The sequence below is a fragment of the Festucalex cinctus genome, chromosome 9 (assembly GCF_051991245.1).
Source record: "Festucalex cinctus isolate MCC-2025b chromosome 9, RoL_Fcin_1.0, whole genome shotgun sequence".
NCBI classification, from domain to species: domain Eukaryota; kingdom Metazoa; phylum Chordata; class Actinopteri; order Syngnathiformes; family Syngnathidae; genus Festucalex; species Festucalex cinctus.
The window spans coordinates 19803438-19820730 of NC_135419.1; the positions used below are offsets into that span (position 1 = coordinate 19803438).

At 38.4% G+C, this 17293-nt stretch overlaps 1 protein-coding gene across 1 annotated transcript in view; it reads left to right on the forward strand.

Annotated features, from left to right (window-relative positions):
- LOC144026282 (uncharacterized) overlaps positions 1-17293 on the forward strand; it is a 36744-nt gene that overhangs the window by 1502 nt on the left and 17949 nt on the right. The window contains exons 2-8 of the mRNA XM_077532868.1: positions 657-1114; positions 3813-3927; positions 6121-6334; positions 7990-8132; positions 10085-10247; positions 10334-10389; positions 14869-15059. Of these exons, the coding sequence (XP_077388994.1) occupies positions 657-1114; positions 3813-3927; positions 6121-6334; positions 7990-8132; positions 10085-10247; positions 10334-10389; positions 14869-15059 (1340 nt within the window). The remainder of the gene's footprint in view (positions 1-656; positions 1115-3812; positions 3928-6120; positions 6335-7989; positions 8133-10084; positions 10248-10333; positions 10390-14868; positions 15060-17293) is intronic.

A 17293-nucleotide genomic window follows, 5' to 3' on the forward strand; every position in this document is an offset into this window, starting at 1 on the left:
AGGATGAGACGTTTTAATGGGCCAAAAGGGGATGGAAAACATGCAAACATGATTATTAGATTTAAAAAAAATCTCAAGCCAGCCTGCTCATACATTTGGAGATGATGCAATTATAAAATGTTTTCATTAAAAAAAAAAAACGAGGGGGTTGCTTCTGGGATCGACCAAGTTTGACAAATAATGTAATGATATTTTTTCAAGGACATGAATCAGGATGGTTAGAGTTTATAATTTAGATTAGCACTCTCAGAGACATTCATTTTGAAACGTGTTTATTTATTTATTTTATTTATTTATTTATGTTTTTTATTTATATCGTGGTTGTGGTTTTGTAGTGATTCACGTCTGCACTGAATTATATAGAGACGTTAGATGGAAGCATTTAAATATATGGATTTAAACATATTTACAGCAGTCATTAATGTACTGCTATTGTTATTATTCTAAAATGTGATGTACAGTATTGTTAATTGTGTATTTCGATGGATTCTATTTATCTAATTTTGTTGATTTAATCCATTAATTTAATCTATATATTCATCTTATTTTTTAACAGAAAAACTATCTATCTATCTATCTATCTATCTATTTATCTATCTATCGAGATGTTTCGTAATTACACGAAGTGACCTGTAGTCGGCGCCCTCGCCCAATAGTGCCACGCGGTCCAGGCTCAGCCAATCACAGCGCGGCGTTCAAGTGGCCCGCTCGCTGGCCAAACTTTTTTGCTGTTTCTCCGCCGCCTGTTTGCTGTTTTTCGACTGAGGCTCGCCAGCGTCCATCGTCTCTTCCCCGCCTGTTTTGTCGCGATGCTGCCGGACCCAGGGGCCCGCAATACGCTCCATGTTGGGACCCGGGGCCGAACGAGGGCGTGGTGGTGAGGAGGAAAAGGACGAGCGGGCCGAGTCGACCGAGGGGAAAGATGTTTGGATGGCGCGTGTCCATCGCGGTGACGCTGGGCCTGCTTTGGTACTTGACCGACTCCGGTCGAGCTCTGGCTCAGTATTTTGTCTGTTTCTTCTTTTTTTGTCTTTCCGCGCCGCTTTTCCTGGCCAACAGCGGCCGGGAGAGTAGCACGCAAACCGACGACGAGGACGACGGCAAGCCTCGCCAGGTGAACCAACAAACACTGCGAGTTGTACTTTACGGTTACACTTACCTGTGGGGCAAGTATTGAAGTATAAATACTTGAGTAAAGATTCAGAGGTGGCCAAGAAGTCACGTGATGTCACTAACCCTCCTGTTGGGTTGTGGGTCAGAATGACCTAATTTCAAGTTAATAAAGTGAACATTTTTTTTTTCCTCGGGAAGCTTTTGGAACAGTGAGCATCGCCAGGAGCCAAGAATTACAAATGAGTATCTTTTTGCTATGAATCTTCTCATCAATTAAAATGGTTTACTTTGATTAAAACGGTTACTGATATTGGAATGCTTTTGGAACATAATAGCTGGATCAAACTGACCCATTCAAAGTTAAATAACTACAAATGGTAGTATTTCATGTTGAAACTTGTTGGTTATGGTTCATTTGAAATATGTGCATTTTTGCAACGAAAGCAGTTATGTTTATTAGGATGTGTTTGTATTTTTATACTTCCCGAGAAACCAACCTAACAGGAGGGTTAAACCTGATTGATTCTCAACTATATCTCTAGAACACTTTAACATCTTGTAACAAAGTGCCGAGTGTACATAAAATACAAATATAGTCTTTAAGAGTTACAAGAGCTTTATTTATTAATGGATTGATGTGTGCGTTTTCTGAAACAGAAAAAGGTGTTAAAAAGCGCTAGCTTCATTCTTTTGGTCAATTATATATTTTTTTAACAGGGGGGCTAGATGGGGGAGAATCCGATGATGCTCCACCGTAAATGTCAAACTTGGAAACAACTTTACTGATGCATAACCACCAGGAGATGACATCATTGCCACATTTTTTATGAAATAATCACAGAGAGTCCATGGGAGTAATGGAGGCAGAAAGGAGGGAGTCTATTCTGTCATTTGATAGATTGAGTTTATATATATAATTATTGAACATAATATCATGTCGGTATTGAAAATTTTGAAATTTTCTAAAATGGTTGGTAGCAGTGAATGAGTTCAACAAATGCTAAATTAGCTCATGATAACTGAAAAAAAAAATACACCTTATATATGTTTATTTCCCTCTTTCAGACATTTCTGATTTTTAGGCTCGCACAACGCATTTGCAGCTAAATATTCAAGCCCATAGAAGGGGAATATCTTGCTTCTCTGAATGTGTTGCTGTCGTCGTCAGTGCTTTGTAGTTCACATTCCACGTCGCTGTTATTTTGAGTCCTCCAAATCTCCATCAATCAAGCTGTCTGACACCATTTTGAAAATACAAGCATATTTTGACAAAGTAAGGAGTCAAAAGTACAGATGTCTCGTTTCAAATGTAGGGAGAAAAAGCAACACGTCATCAGAAAAAATAAATGCAAAGTACAGATACCTGAAAAAGCACAATTTTTAACAAGCACATTTTGATAATCATGTGAAATATAGGATATATGTAAGTTCAAATACAGGGAGTCCACTATCACCTCAACTTGCGACTTGAGTTGCTAGGCAACAAGTAAGCAGTCATTGGACAAGATAGTCATCCATTGCTGGAGCTCTCCATTGCAAGCCGGCGAGACTTCCTTGTTCACTGAGCTGCTGCAGTTTGCAATGGGCGGAGTCCAACCCAAGACACGCTTAGGACCGCCCCCTCATTTGAATAACATTTCGACTTGGCCCAAAACTGCCCAAATTAAAAATAAATAAATGACTAAATTAGGGATAGACCGATAATTGGCCGAGCTGATTATCGGATATGTCAAAATGCCAAATATCGGCATCGGCCTTATTAACAATCTGAAGGCTGATAACGTTGGTACCTCTCACTGAGCGGTGAATGCTTGCAAACGTAGCAAAATTTATGGTTTTTGTCAGGATTTGTAAGATGTTGACAGTCTTTGCTGACTACACTTTATATTTTTTTAAATAAAAACAGTGTAATAATAATGAAATTAAGAAATTATGTTGAAATTTTGGAAAACTATCTCCAGTAGAAAACTTTAGGGAACTATTTAGTTGCTTAGTTTTTAACTTTGTGTAACACATGTTGATACTATGGAAGCTACCTGCAATTTTTGTTAGAAATTTTAAACAAAGCTGTCAATTCTTTGTACCTATGTTTAAATTAAAAGAAAAAAAAACATGAATTTTTAAAATTTTGGCAATAATATTTTCTCTTTTACTGAAAATGAATATCGGCTTACAAAATCGGTTATTGGTCTCCTTGGCTACTAATAATTGGTATCTATAAAAAACCATATCGGTCTATCACAATACTAAATACATGACTAAATAAATAAATAAATGACTAAAAGTGAAAATAAAAACGGATATAAAAAATATAATTCAAAAACTAAATACAAATGTATTTATTTATATATATTTTTGCTCTTTTTATTTCCATTATATTTTTTTGGATATGATTTTTGAATTAAATTTTTTTATATATATTTTCATTTTCACTTTTAGTCATTTATTTATTTAGTAATTTATTTATTTTGAATTTTGGCAGTTTTGGCCTTCCGTAATATGGCGGACGAAGAGCCAAAAGGGCGGACCAGGTGTAACCGTTATAAAGTCAAAAGGCCATATGTCGAGTGCGCCTTAACTCGAGGACTCCCACTATATATAATTTCAAATATATAATATGTTATTCGAAAACATGTTGGTAGCGAAATCTTGAAGTATTGTCATTCAGGGCCTCGGTGACTTGTTTGTGTGTTTCCCAGGAGACTCTTGATGAGCACTTGCGCAGCGACTTAACCGCAGAAGAAAAAGACGACAACGACTCTGCGGGCTCGCTGGGGTGCCGCTATCCTCACGTCAAAAGATCTCTGCAGCAGGGTGGGTGTACTGTTTTCACAATTCACGCTTTCCCCAAAACGTTTGAGCCAAGGTCAATAATAATCTTGTCTCAAATTACTCACAAAATTTTGCTTACTCGGTGCTTGGCATCCATTGTTTTAACAAAACATTTTAATCAAGGCAGTGGCTTTTTTTCCCCCTTCTCGTGGTGTTATGGCAGCAAATGCGTTGTTGTGTTGGGACTTGACACACTTTAAGGTCGTCATGTTGGGGCTTCCACGCAAAGGAGAAAAGGGGCAAACTCCACCTTGCAAAAAAAGTTCAACGCTGTTCTTGAACGAACGGGAAGTAACATGCCTGCTTTGCATGCTTCAGCGACATTTGATGAATGTCTCGTTACGACTCGGCCGCAGAGGATGTCGTAACTGTGAGTGGGAATTAATAGCGCTTGTAACCCACGATTAGTGTACTCGTGAAAACTGTAACACTTGTAAATTCTTTCTTTTGCCGGCATGTGTGCAAAATGATTTTCAGGGAAATGTTAAGAAACTCCACGAGTTTCATCTTCTATTGGAAGACTACAGGATACATTTTTTTTTTTTTTTAATACTTTTTGAAAATTAATCATATTCCTCTGGAAAAGGATTAGGGCCAGTGAAGAGAGGGAAGAGAAGTTTGGTAGGATTCTCACTTTATTCTCAGAATTATGACTTTAGAGTGATAATTCTGACTTCATTCTCAGATTTCTCAATTTAAAGCCAGAATTTTCACTTTAAAGAATTCTGACTTTATTAGCGCAACTATTATTCTCAATTTAAAGTGATAATTCTGAAAATAAAAGTCAGAATTTGGACTTTAACTCATTCACTGACAGCCATTTTAGAAAATTTCTAAATTTTCAATACCCACGCAATATTACGTCCAATAATTATATATAAACCGAATCTACCAAATGACAGAATAGACTCCCTACTTTTTGCCTCGTCCCGTTCTTTTATAATTGACAGTAGAAAATTGTAAGTTTGCCAAAATACAGCCATTTCTCCCATGGACTCTGAAACTGTTTATTTCGTATAAAATGGGGCAATGATGTCATCTATCGGTGGTTAGGCATCAATAAAGTTGTTTCCAAGTTTGACATTTACGGTGGAGCATAATCAGATTCTCCCCCATCTATCCCTGCTATAAAAAATATAATTGACAAGTATACTTTGTCAAAGGCAGTAAATGAGTTAAAGTGAGAATTTGGCTTTAAAGTGAGAATTCCGAGAATAAAGTTAAATTCTCATTTTACTCACTTTAAAGTGAGAATTCTGAGATTAAAGTCAGATTTCTGATTTTAAAGTGAGAGTTCTTGTTTTAAGATGAGAATTCTGAGAATAAAGTCAGAATTCTGATTTTAAAATCAGAATTCTGACTTTAAAGTGAGAATTCTGAGATTTAAAGTCAGAATTCTCACTTTATTCTTCCAACTTTATTCTCAGAATTCCGACTTTGAAGTCAGAATTCTGACTTTATTAGCACTACCATTATACTCAATTTAGAGTGAGAATTCTGACATTAGTCAGAATTCTCACTTTGATTAAAGTCAGAATTCTCATTTTAAAATCAGAATTCTGACTTTAAAGTGAAAATTCTGACTTTATTCTCAGAATTCTGACTTAAAGTCAGAATTTGGACTTTAAAGTCAGAATTTGGCTTTAAAGTGAGAATTCTGAGAATAAAGTCAGAATTCTCATTTTAAAATCAGAATTCTGACTTTAAAGTGAGAATTTAAGTGAGAATTCTGACTTGAATTCTCACTTTATTCTCAGAATTCTGACTTTATTAGCGCTACTATTATTCTCAATTTAAAGTCAGAATTCTGAGAATTAAGTTAGAATTCTGACTTTAAAGTGAGAATTCTGAGAATTAAGTCAGAATTTTCACTTTAAAGTCAGAATTCTGATTTTAAAATGAGAATTCTGAGAATAAAGTGAGAATCCTGCCCAACTTTTTTTTTCTCTCTCTTCATTGGCCCTAATCCTCTTCCGTATATTTCTGATAAGGCATGTTCAATACGACTTTTTTCAGACCGTTACCAGTATGAGTTAGTGTTAAAATGTTTTTTGATCCACTTCCAGTCTCTTACTAGAAATATTAAGACCACCTGAGTATTTTAAGTTCTATCTTCTATTTTTTTTTTTTTTGTGCTGTTCCCTGGAATTTCCGGGTCCTGCCACCTCGCCGCAGTGTTCCAGTGCGCCTACGCTCGGCTGGTGTTGCCGTGGTACGACGTTCCCGAGCCGTGCGAGTGCCAGCCGCTGCGCCGGGCGTTGGACGGCGAGTTTGACTCCATCATCGACAACGTCATCCGGCACACTCGGGACTTGGATGTGTGCCAAGTGGGGGTGGGCGCCATCCGCATCCTCACGCAGCACTTGCACGTCGCCAAGCAGCCCGACAGGTGAATGCAGCCTCCGCTCGGTTGCAAATTCAATTTTGATGCCCGTGTGAGTTCGCTGTGTTTGAAGTTAGAAAATATTAGGGCCCGACCGATATGCATTTTTTTTAGGCCGATGCTGATACCAATAATTGGCAGGAAAAATACAATTATCGATTAATCTGCCGATTATTTGAAGTTTGAAGTTTATTTAAAAAAATATATAATGCATAAAATTAACCCTTTCATCCATTTCTTTGGGTGCCAATTGCACACAAACATTGGCTATTAAGAGTCTCTGCTTTGAATGACAAGTCCATATCGAAAAATTTCATGAAGTATAAAAGGTTATTGTATGTATTTATGTGTCAATAATAAAACCATTCTTACTTGTTTACAACTGCTGTAAAGCATTGACCTTTTCTATCTCATCTGTGGGTTATGTGTTCCCACAAGATTTGTGTGTGGTTATTCGTTATTTGAAGGAAAAACACTCCTGAAGTCGATGCTAACTTCTTGTTAGCATTTGATAACTTCCTGTTAGCAATGTTTTAAAAACAAAGCGTATTTTGCATATATACAGTGGATGTAATTCTTAGCATTGTGTATTTAGTTTTACAGTTAAGTCCAACTGCAGTGTCATTAAACAGCTTAAAGGACACTTTGGGAGACACCAGAATAGCATACGCTACACACTTGCTAGTTGATAATGCTGCGCAAGCAAAATGGTGCATTTGGGGTACTTTCACAGCGTTGGAAACTTCGTTTTTTTCGATAACGTTTTAAGGGGATAATAATCGTCCATGTGGCCCAATTTGCCAATTATTTTGGCCATTGTTTGAAGGCCAATAATCGGCCAATTATAATCGGCGGCCGATTAAATGGTCGGGCCCTAGAAAATATATGCTGTGCTGTATCAGTAAATTAAAACAAAACAAAACATACTTTTAATGGAAAAAAGTGAATGTAAATTAAAAAAAGAACATATTTGATGAATGGAAAATAATTTATAATAAAGTGTGTGTATATATATATATATATATATATATATATATATATATATATATATATATATAAATGTATTCATTCATTTATAATTACATGGATTTCCATCATGGGCAGTTTTTGGAATGTAACACCCACGATAATCGAGGGAACACTGTATACATTTTTATTTGTTGCTGTGAAATTTTTGTCATGTCAAAAAAAAAAAAAAAAAAAAAAAAAAAACGAAAGTGTCTTGTCTCACTAAAGGTTGTGAAAGACTGCTGAATGGAGAAATGTAGTGGAAATCCCAAGCAATTAAAATTCAAGTGCACCTTGCCGTGCATTATTTTAGTGAAAAGAAAAAAAAAAGAAAAAAAAGAAACTCCTCCAATTATTGCTGCCTCAGCTGCTCTTTGCTCTCAATAACGTGCCTATAAATACCTCCGGATGTTTTACCGCCCATGAATAATTTACAGCGCTTTATTGGATTCTACCTGCAGTGATAGCTGTTTTTTTCCCCTGCAAAAAGATGTTTTAAAAAGTGGCAGCTTAACGATTTAGTGATTTATTTTATTATTTTTTTGGGCCCAAACCACCCTCCCCCCACCCACCTTTGCGGTGATAAATAGCATTGCGGGACAAGTATTAATTCCGGGAATGTTTTTTTTGTTGTTGTTTTTCCTTGTCGTCAGGGAGATTTTGTTGAGCTGCCGCTCCGAGGAGATGGCGCTGCTACGCGAGCTCTCGGACGCTCTGGTGCGAAACCTGCTGCCCGAGCACCTGTGGGGCCAACAATTCGCCCGATGCGCCTTGAGTGAGATTGTTGCGTTAAAGGGTAAGGAAGCATTCCACATTCCAGGACAATACACTTAGACAAGCGCATTTTTTTTTTTTAAATTATTTTTTCCCCCTTATGCAAGATCACACATTCTACCCACTTTATTTTTATTTTATTTTTTTTAAATAATAAGAGTCTGTGTGCAGATTCATAATCTCCCTTTAGGGCTTCGCCTTTAAAAAAACAAAATCTTTGAATCTTTTTTGTGCTATTGCGCTGCATTTACACTAAATGCCTTTTATGGCCATAATTGAAGAATTATCGGCCAAGTGCAGGCCACTTCTGTTTCTGTTGGCTCGCGCCCAAGCAAGTATTGATGAAACATTCTATTCATATGCAGTATAATTGAGTTGGCAATATCACACGGCAATTTTCCCCGACGTTAATGCTGTTTATATCAGTTGTAATTAGCCGGCATACTTGTGCGAGGATTTTGATTCATTGGAGGCACTTAAAATTTTTTTTTTTTTAATTATGGCACGTGTTTTCATAACTGTACAATGCATTACGAGGCTATAATATTATATATATATATATATATATATATATATATAGATGCTGAATATAACAGTATTGATATTATTGCGATGTTTAACATATCTAAAGAAATTACATTATTATCTAATGAAAATTACATTTTTCATTCAGCGAAGTAAGCAAACTCAATATACTCTTAGTTAATTAATTGCAATTACCTCTCGATAATCAACTATTGGATGGCGGTACACATTTTAGTTAGCGACCGACTGGTCAAATTCAAATAAAAGCATAAAATTCCACATGAAGTTTATTGCACATCTTTGTGATAAGCATATTGCACGGGCCAATATTGTGATTTCGATATTTTTTCGATATTGTGCAGCCCTAATATATATTGCATATAAAAATCTATTAAGACAAATTAAAATTGACATGAATGGAAATTATGGATCAATGTCGAACTGTCGTAATCTGTCCATCAGGACTTGGCCACTTTTTTTTTTTTTTTTTTTTTTAAATGTTTAAAAAAAATTATTAATTAATTAATTAATTAATTAATTTATTTATTTATTTAGATTCAAGCTGTTTGTCATTCCCAGTTGAAATTTGCTGAAATTTACTGGGACAAAAATTAAAGAAAATGCTGGCCCTCATATTTTAATTTTTGTTTTTGAAATATTAAAAACATTTCATTGCGTTCTGTGATTTATTTGTTTATTCATTTGCTGTTTAACTCATGTGCTCCCAATAACTTATAAATGCGTTTTAAGTATCCCAAAGACGAATTTATACGTTTTTTTGGTTTTGTTTTTTAAATACGGGTTTTTTTTTTTTATGTTAGAGCATACAGAAGGCTTTGATGCAGCTTCTTAACTGCAAAGAACGGTTGCAGAAATGGTAGTTATTACACAAACGGCCAGCAGGTGGCAGCAGAGCAAAGGAGATCAACCAGGGCCATGTTGAAACAAAGCTCAATTACTCACAATTCTAAATAGATTTGTGAATAATGATGAAACTTAGCTCTCTTCTAATGCTAATTGCTGCAAAATGGAAACGGATAAAAATATACTTATTATTATTATTTTTTCCTGATGAAAGAAGAGACTTTAAATCTTCTTTTGATAGGTTCCATCATGTTTTTATAGAAATAGAACACAAAATTTTGTGGGCCTTGCAAAATCAGTCCAAATCCATCAAAACAGTGAACAGGATTGCTTGTATAAAAATGAGTTAAACATGAAAGTGGGTCACATTTTGACTCATGGGCGTTAAGAACCAAACACAACAGGAGAGTTAAAAATCTCGGATTGTAATGGGGATGCAAACAAAACGTATAAGTTCTCATTAAATTTCATTCCCTCTTCTGTGACTGTCTTTGCTTATTTCTTGTTGTGTCTGCGCTCACTGGAGTGTGCATGTGTGCCCGGTGAAGTGTTGATAAGTGTTTTTGCTCCCCCCCACCTCCTCAGGTTTGGGCCTGTTGGTGACATGGCTGTCTGATCCTGACAACCTGAACCAGCTGGTGGTGAGCCAGCTCGACAGCGTCTCCGCGAAAGGCTCGACGGAAGAGCTGAGCACCTCCGACCCGGAACGAGCCTCGCTCACCTCGCAGGAGGGCGAGGGCACTCAAGTGTGAGTCGCCCGCTGCCGTCGCCCCACCCGCGGCGTCCATTATCGGTTGCCGAGTAAGCTCGAGTGCCTTGTCTGTCCTGCTGTAGGAACTTGGAGGGTGTTGAAGAATCCACCAGCGCCAGGATCAAGAGCAAAGGCAAAGGTTTGTTTGACGTTTGGAGCGCTATTTCACATGTCCGAATGCGTGCTTGCATCAACCTATTTATTTATTATGCTTATTTGAAATTTGCTGCAAAAGTGACACAAACGTGAATTACAAAAAAGAGGGAGAGCCGGGCACCTCTGTCTCCCGTCACTTTCCGTTGTTGACGAGTGCACAATGACGCTACGGGACCTGAATATGTGGAAGCAAATGGCGGGTGTCGTAAAGAAATGGCAAGCGACGGGAGACGGAAGCGCCCGGCTCAGAAAAGAAGTCAACATTGTAACCTAAGCCATCAAAATGTTAAACTTTATAATTTCATTAACTCATTCACTCCCAGCCATTTTCCCTTGAAGCAATCCACTTCGCTCCTGGCTGTTACTGCAATTTGACTGATTTTGCAAGGCCCGCAGAATATTGTGTTCTATTGCTATGAAAACATGAAACCTATCAAAAGAAAGATTAGTCTCTTCTTTCAGCAGGAATAAAAAGTATATTTCTATCTGTTTCAGTTTTGCAGCATTTAACATTAGAATATAGTTAAGTTTCAGCATTATTCGCAAACCTGTAAAAAACACTGGCAAAAAGAGCTTGTTGCGACATGGCCCTGATTGATCTCTTATACTCTGCTGCCACCTGCTGCTTTTTTTATAATTACTACCATTGCGTTCACCCGTTCTGTAAAGTTAAGAGGCTGCATCAAAGCCTTCTGTATGCTCTAGCATAAAAAACAATTACGTCTTTGGGACACAAAACATTTAAAATAGAACATATTTATACGTTTTTGGGAGAAAATGAGTTAAATCGAAGTCTGCTAGCTTAATACGAACATATGCAGTAGCAGAGACAAGCTAAATTTGCGTTTAAGTACGGGTGGACATAATCATAGATGTTACATGTTGTTGCGTCTTAAACCTTCACGGAGCTGCTACTTCAATACTACAACTTTAACTGCTACTTTTGTGCTCTGAGCAGTTTAGTAGGGGACCTTCTTTGCATCTTCTTCTCAAAACAACTAAATTGAGAGACATTTTACATATTTACCTCCTTCTTCGCCATTACTCAGTCGATCTGATTACGGTTTCAAAATGTTGAGCTCATTCAGGACTATTTGACATTTTCACACTAAGATTCCCAAATAGAGATGTTAAATCTCATATTTATCTCTTTGGATGTTTTTTTTTTTTTTTGACCAATTCAAACCCAAGTTGCAAACTCATGAATTAAATTATTTCCACAGCATTTTCAATTCTACCCAAATTATATTCTCTCATTTGATATTTTACTTTAATTGAAAATATAAGGAAATAAGTTAAAAAAAAAAAAAAGTGTGAGCGATGACTGAAGTGTTCTTGTCTGTGCCACATCCGTTTTGCGATCTAAACTGGCATTGACCCGAATGGAAAAATATTGTTAGCATTGAATGAATAATTGAAGAGCTTCCTGTTGCTTTTTACGGTGACTCGCACGTCTCTATCTGGAGCTGACGATCTGCGCTTGAGACGACTTAGTATTTGGTTTGTTTGTGTTCCGTTGCGTAGTTTTGTAACCAAGCACGCCATTGTTTGGGGCCCAAGCACAGAACAATCCATTTCTTATCGCTGCCTGTGTTGTTTACTGCAAAGGCATCCTGCGCTCGAAAAAAAAAAAACCCTGCCATCAAGCCGCCCAGAAGTGATTTAATGAAGCTTCTGTTCGCTTTTTAATTGTATCCCGGCCAAGACTGGCACTTTTCAACACACTTGAGTGACAACGGAATATTTACACAAAAGCCCTAAGCGAGATTGATAAGTGTTTTGCAGCTGTTGGAAGTCGTATTTTCTCATTGCAATTGATTAAATCTTGACATGCCAGCAGTTGCTATGCTAAGATATAGTGAGACAGCAACCTGATTTGGACACGATTGTCCGAGCCAATTGCTTCTAGTTTACAGCTCGCCCTCGATTCTGTTGGTATGGATGCTACAAGGAACAAACATGCGGTAATGGGACTGTCCATACCGCGGTTTCTGGGACATGTTTCTGTGTTTTTAGCAAAAGAGAGCACTTTTTTTTTTCTTTTCTTCTTCTTTTAATTAATTTATTATTATTTTATCTATTTATTTTTTTTAAGATTTAGATTTATTGGTCCCTGTAGCTAAAATTCATCATCGCTGACTGTTTACAGGGGCGACATCATTTCATATCAAACAAAACAACAAAAATGCATGAATTGACAATAATAACCACATAAGACAAAGAAAATCCAATTATTATTTTTTTTATGTCTACAAAAAACTCCATTATGTAGAGTACTGAAAAATATAACTCATTTCAAGATTTCCGAAATGAGTTTCCTCCGCAGGGTGTCCGGGCTCTCCCTTAGAGATAGGGTGAGAAGCTCAGTCATCCGGGAGGGACTCAGAGTCGAGCCGCTGCTCCTCCGCGTTGAGAGGAGCCAGCTGAGGTGGCTCGGGCATCTGGTTCGGATGCCTCCTGGACGCCTCCCTGGGGAGGTGTTCTGGGCATGTCCCACTGGCGGGAGGCCCCGGGGACGACCCAGGACACGCTGGAGAGACTATGTCTCTCGGCTGGCCTGGGAACGCCTCGGGATCCCACCGGAGGAGCTGGTTGAAGTGGCTCGGGAGAGGGAAGTCTGGGTTTCCCTCCTGAAGCTGCTGCCCCCGCGACCCGACCCCGGATAAGCGGAAGAAGATGGATGGATGGATGGATGAAGATTTCCGTTATTTAAATAACATCTTTTTTTAATGCTAAACCGCCTCTTTTTCTGATGTATGTGTGCGCTAAATGGTGTTTGTTTACCTTAAACGGCAATTAACCGGTTCAGGGTGTACACCGCCTACTGCCTGAAGCCAGCTGGGGTAAGCGGTTCCAAAAATGGAATGGATGGCAATGCTAGCGCGCTAATGCTAATTGCGATTGCTAACAATTTAGCATAGGCTAATTTTGTTGGTTTAGCTCATTCGCTCCCAAAAACATATAAATACTTTGGATTTTAAATGTTTTAAGTCTCCCAAAGACGTATTTATACGGTTTTTTTTATGTTAGAGTATACACAAGGCTTTGATGCAGCTTCTCAACCGCAGAGAACAGTTGACGAAATGGTAGTTATTGCACAAACGTCCAACATTTGGCAGCAGAGTACAAGACATCAACCAGGGTCATGTTGAAAAAAGCTCAATTACTCACAACTCTAAATAGATTTCTGAATAATGATGAAACTTAGCTATATTTTAATGCTAATTGTAATTGCTACAAAACTTAAATCTTTCTTTTGGTAGGTTCCATGTTTTTATACCAATAGAATACAATATTCTGTGGGACTTGCCAAATCAGTCAAAATCCAGTAAAACAGCTGGGAGTGAATGAATTAATAATACTCATGCACAAACGATTAGTAGTTATATCAACTTAATTCACCCATAGTGGATTAACGTAATAATCATTTTTAAAAAATAACAGTTTTATGGAGGGGTAGGGGAGGCAATTTAATGTAATAATCAATCAGATAATTGATTTTTAAAAACTTTAGCCTAATCTTGAGCCCTAAATGTGCGCTATAACAGCATACGGACACAGGAGAAGCTTGCTCATATTGCTGTGTTCACTTCAAACTAAGTACAGGACATGTTTCAAGCAACATAGTCAAATATTTGTCGATGGTCTTCACTACTTCGTCATAGTATTCAACAGTGAAACATTATAGTGGTTTGGACTCACTGATTGTAACGTCTACAAGCACAGAAAGTCAAATCCAAGTCATTTCATTTGACCCCCAAATTCAACTTCAACACATTTGAATTTAATTTGTGCCCTTAGGCTACAAATCAGTGTACCTGTCAAGGTTGGATGAGATGAGAATGATGGGCATGTCAGGACAAGGTTGAATTTGATTCCCATTCCGACCTTGAGTGAGTGAGCATTTCATTGAAGGATTGTTTTCAAACGGGAAGATGACGGCGACATCAGGAAGAGCAGATGGGATCGTTATTATTGTTATTATTTTTATTTCTGTTGTGACTGCAAGACTGGTTTAATCAGTAGCCGTGTGTTGTCGTCTTTATTTGCGACACGTTTGTACTGGCGGGCCTTTCCGCGCTTTAATTAGTTTCTCCCTTGTTTGTCCAAGCAGCTAATGTCAACTCATTTATTCGCCGCCGTCACGCTGGCGCGCCGCAAACGACATCGGCAAGTGAAGTAAAGCAAATAATGACACGCTAGTAATGAGCCTTGTCCATATTTATTCAACACCAGCCCGAGTTTAGGCGTCCTAATAATGTGTATTTGTATGCACATCATGAACAAGTTATTTATCCGGCATCTTATTGCAAAAAGTTGTTATGCATCGGAGGGAACGCAATTTATTTGCTGTTGCTTGCTTCCATCAAAGGTCAAAGTCGAATTTGTTTGCCGCTTGCTGTTTTTCTCTCTGACGTTCGCGTCGTCTGTCCCGCATGTTTTGTAATCTGTCATCTGTCAGGCAACAAGTTGAAGGCGGGCTGGTCGAAATTTGTGGACAAGATGAAGAGCAAGAAGGCCAAGAAGAAGAAGATGAAAACTCTGGAGCGGGAACTGGTAATGAGGATCATGGCGGCTCAGGGGGATGCGTCCAACGAGGACGAGGCCAGCAGCCGCGAGGGCTCCGTGCACAGCCAGCACGACTCCGACCGGGTGAGGCTTCTTTCCCATCCGTCCGTCTGCATGCTGGACTTGATATTAGAGATGGAATGATAACGGCGATATCGAGATATTAAAACTTTCACAATATATCGTCGTCGTCATGTCACGATATTAAAAGCATCACATCTGTTTAAAAAAAAAAAAAAAAAAAAAAAGTCAGGTTGATTCCATTTGTGCAGTTCTAGCGCCTTCTGGTGGCTAGTTTTTTTTCTTTTCTTTTTTTCCCTTTAGTGCAGTTTAATTTTCACAAGGCATGTTTTGGCCCTCCTATATTTAAAATCCACGCTAACGGTCAGATGAAGGTGAACGTAATATGCTTGTGAAGCGCGTCAATATGTGGAGAATCTAAATGTGTGCATGCATTAGCAAGTGTCTCAATATTAAAGGAAGGCTCCTTTAATTTTACATGTATGGCTTGATTGGCAGTAAATAGTTAGTATAGCTACGAAACATGCATAAGAGCTGAAGAATACACTCCTATATTGATTTATTTAACTTTTTTCAACATAGAAGTACTTCCGTGTTGCAACGCCCCCGAGTGGTGACGTCACTAGTGTGTATACTCGCTTGGGGAACAGTAGTTCACGCAGACATAACAACGAGGAAGACACAAACGTCAGTTATGCCTTACTGTATTGCAAAATTTTGCAAGGCGTCGGCAAGGAAAAACCCGCGAGACCCCCCCCCCCCCCAAAAAAAAAAAAAAAAAAAAAAAAAAAAAAGCTACTTGAGTAGACAATGGTTTGTTTGCTAAGTGCTGTCAACCTCCCGAAGGACAAGCAGGCGTGCGCGCAGCGAACATTTCAGGCATGAGGACTTCGAATATATGTTACAATTTGAGATGGGGTACGCCACACGCCTAATACTAAAGCCCAACGCAGTACCGAGTATCTTTAAAGAACCAGACGTGGGAAATAATCAAGCCGATGGAGGAGCCGCAACTGCTAGCAACACGGAGCCTTCACTCTCACAACAGTCGGCACACATCGAGGTCTTACTACGGCCACTGAAAGATCTCGGAGAAGCGAAGCAAATTTAAAGCGAAAGGTAGGCATGTTTCGGGGGTGGGGGGGCATTGGTTATTATACTGCACGGACTGTTTTATTTCATAATTCATTTGAAGGTGGCCAACGCAGGGGCACGTCGGCACGTTACCGTAATGCACAGTATTAACAATCGTTGGGGCGGCTGGCTTGACTTCGTCTTTTCGAGTGGCGGCTGGCCTGACCGCAGTGGGACGCTACGCAAAAAAGAAAAAAAAAACAGCTAGGGGAGGTTGGGTGCTGTAACGACGATACATTTAATTTTACTATTTTTTCTTTTTCCTGAAATATTTCGTCAGTTCCACACGTTTTGCATTGCTCGTACTGTGTGTCACTTTACCTGTTGGATATTTGCTCCTCCAAGACTTTTCTTCTTCACATCTTTCATCGCAACCAAAGCTATCCTGAGAATGTCTATTTAGTATTGCCATGTTGAATGTCTGATGTTCCAGGATGCAGTTGAGATTGTCCGCAAGGAACCGATCCTCGAGTTCTTTCATTTCCAGACAGCACACATTCATTAGCGGATTGTCCATTCCTGCAGCTCCCGCACGAGCACCACTCACCCCCCGCCTGATTCACTCGTTCGTCAAAGTTTATTTTGTGCCCGAAAAGACCATCTGGCGCCACAACTTTCACATCCAAGGCAGACTTTCCTTCGGTAGTGTTATTTTGTCGTGTTGGCTCGAAGCGATAAGGTTTAATCCTTCCGGGTTTGACGCTAGATGCACGGCTGCGTTGCATCGTGCTTCCATAGTGTAGCGTTTACACACTAGTGACGTAAACATCCGGGTTATTTAGTCACGTGTAACAAACATGCCGGCGTTCGATTCATTTTAACAATGGTTTAAAAGTTATTAAATGTACATAAAAAAATAATCACGTCACCAAATTAATTATTGAAAAAGTAGCAACTTTTTGCTGCTAAAAATGGATCAATAAGTAAAGTGTCCCTTTAAGTGTTATTAGAGATAGTAGGCTGTTTATATGCACAAAAAATCCCAATATTGTGTTTTTTTAGTATTTTGATATTCACCGGAAAAAGGACGTTTGAAAGTGTCACACAGGAGTGACATCATCTAGCAGCAGCCAATAGAAAAGCACCTGCAGATGACGTCGCTTCCAGGGTGTTTTTTAAATATTGCTCACAATTATATATTAATATATATTATACACATTTAA